General features: G+C 39.4%; 1 protein-coding gene across 1 annotated transcript in view; it reads right to left on the bottom strand.

Annotated features, from left to right (window-relative positions):
- Ncapg2 (non-SMC condensin II complex subunit G2) overlaps window positions 1–1,890 on the bottom strand; it is a 54,536-nt gene that overhangs the window by 47,495 nt on the left and 5,151 nt on the right. Inside the window, exons 2-3 of the mRNA XM_021202372.2 lie at window positions 964–1,152; window positions 354–468 (exon numbers count right to left, since the gene is read on the bottom strand). Of these exons, the coding sequence (XP_021058031.1) occupies window positions 354–468; window positions 964–1,152 (304 nt within the window). The remainder of the gene's footprint in view (window positions 1–353; window positions 469–963; window positions 1,153–1,890) is intronic.

Here is a 1,890-nt window from a genome sequence, read left to right as displayed (position 1 = left end):
AAAAGAAAGAAATTCAGTCACACAGATTCTTGGGCTCTGTGGCAATAGTACAAACTAAGAAAGCTGCAAGCAGTCAGAGATGTCCCTTCAAACAAGCACTTGTTATGTTAGTACTGTGAGTCCAGGCACAGTGTCCTGAAGAACCTTAACAGTAACAGCAGCCAGCAGTTCAGAACCCAAATCATCCTCTACAACACTGGAACAGAGCCTAGCTAATTCACAGTGCCCTTGAGAACTTGAGTGCAAAGCATGCCTTTAAATTCTTGTTTCAGATTGCTGCCCTGCTCATGAACATAGGCGACGTCCCTTTAAAAGGTGCCATGTTAGTGCCCACTACTGAATAGGCCACTTACCATTCAATATAACAGCACACTCCAGGAGGGCTCCATAGTTCTCATGTTCATTTATTATAGATACAGAAGCAAGAATTACAGTCGCAATTGCACATGTTATTTCTATGCTCTTTCTCTAAAATTAAACATTAAACATAAGTGAATTAAAATGAGGATCTTGTAACACTCAAGTTATTAAAAAAAAAAATCAAATAGTTAACTAAATTTCAAAAATGGAGTCACCTTAGATTTTTCTAAAAGGTAGATTAAAACTGAACATAAGTCAAACGTCCTAAAAGAATCCTAACATCGAGCAGTAGAACAGCAATAGCAGGACTGGGCAGCAGGTAAAATCACAACGAACAAAACTACAGAACTGGCATATCGCATTTTCTTAACTTTAATGATCAACTATTGAGCTGAGCATGGTGGCACATGCCTTGAATCCCAGCGCTGAAAAAGCTGAGGCAGGTGACCTGAGTTTGAGGCCAGCCAGATATATGCATGTGAGTTCCGGGCCAGCCAGGACTAATAGTGAGACTCTGTCTCAAAAAGAACGTTCAGTTGTCCAAATAAACAGTCTTTTCTTAACAAGTAAAGAGGAAAGTTTTAATTTCTGAAAGACAAATACCATCTTTGGACTGTGCTCTGATTCCATATCGTCTGCACCCTGGACTTCCACTGTCTGCCACCTATCCACAGGGCTTTCCAATAATGTTTCTGTTAGTAAGTCCTTCAGCCTTTGCCATAATTCTTCTTTCTGTTTCCTTGATAATTCATCTAGTAGCTCACTTAAGCTGAAAGGATCAGAAGAATCTTTCTGTAAAATATTTTTAAAAGCACAAAATATTAAAATTTAGTTTTATTCTTTTTATACTGGTATTAATAGAAAAGTTTAAGTACAAAATTAGTTACATGTTTAAGCATTTGGCTAGTTTTTTCAAAACCCTTTCCTAATAGGGAAAAAGTACAGAATTATCAAACAGAGAGCGTCAAATCTCTCCTCTACTTCTTCTTAAGACTGGATAGTTAAAATTTAAATTTTCACCCACTTAAAATTCCTAAAATCAATCAAATGCCCATCACCCCAGGCCTGTCATTGGGTACAAATGTATGCTGGAGGTAAATAACGAAAAGGTCCGATTCCCTTCCTTCCAGTTCTTGTCTACAACAGACCCTCCATGTCCTCCTCACCCTTCCCCTGAGCCACTGAGTCCTTCCCCATGCCCCTGGCTTACTGGACTCTCTTCTCACTTTGAGCAGACTGACCATATCTCTCTGAAAGAGTAAGAACAGGCACTGTCAAACGTATGCAACCCAGTCAAAAGGACTTTCTAGCAGCTGCTCTGGAACAACTGAGGCACAAGTATAGTGACAATAATAGATTCTAGCCTACAAAATAAATTAGTATCATTAAGGTTATAAATTAATAGAACCCAAATCATTAATAGCACTGGCATACTGCAGGGCACCAATGAATAAAACTAAAGAAATATGGAGTTCAAGCCGGGCATGGTGGCGCACGCCTTTAATCCCAGCACTCGGGAGGCAGAGGCAG

The sequence above is a fragment of the Mus pahari genome, chromosome 7 (assembly GCF_900095145.1).
Source record: "Mus pahari chromosome 7, PAHARI_EIJ_v1.1, whole genome shotgun sequence".
NCBI classification, from domain to species: Eukaryota; Metazoa; Chordata; class Mammalia; order Rodentia; family Muridae; genus Mus; species Mus pahari.
The sequence above is the reverse complement of the archived record's forward strand: the minus strand, read 5'-3'. Positions and strand labels throughout refer to the sequence as shown.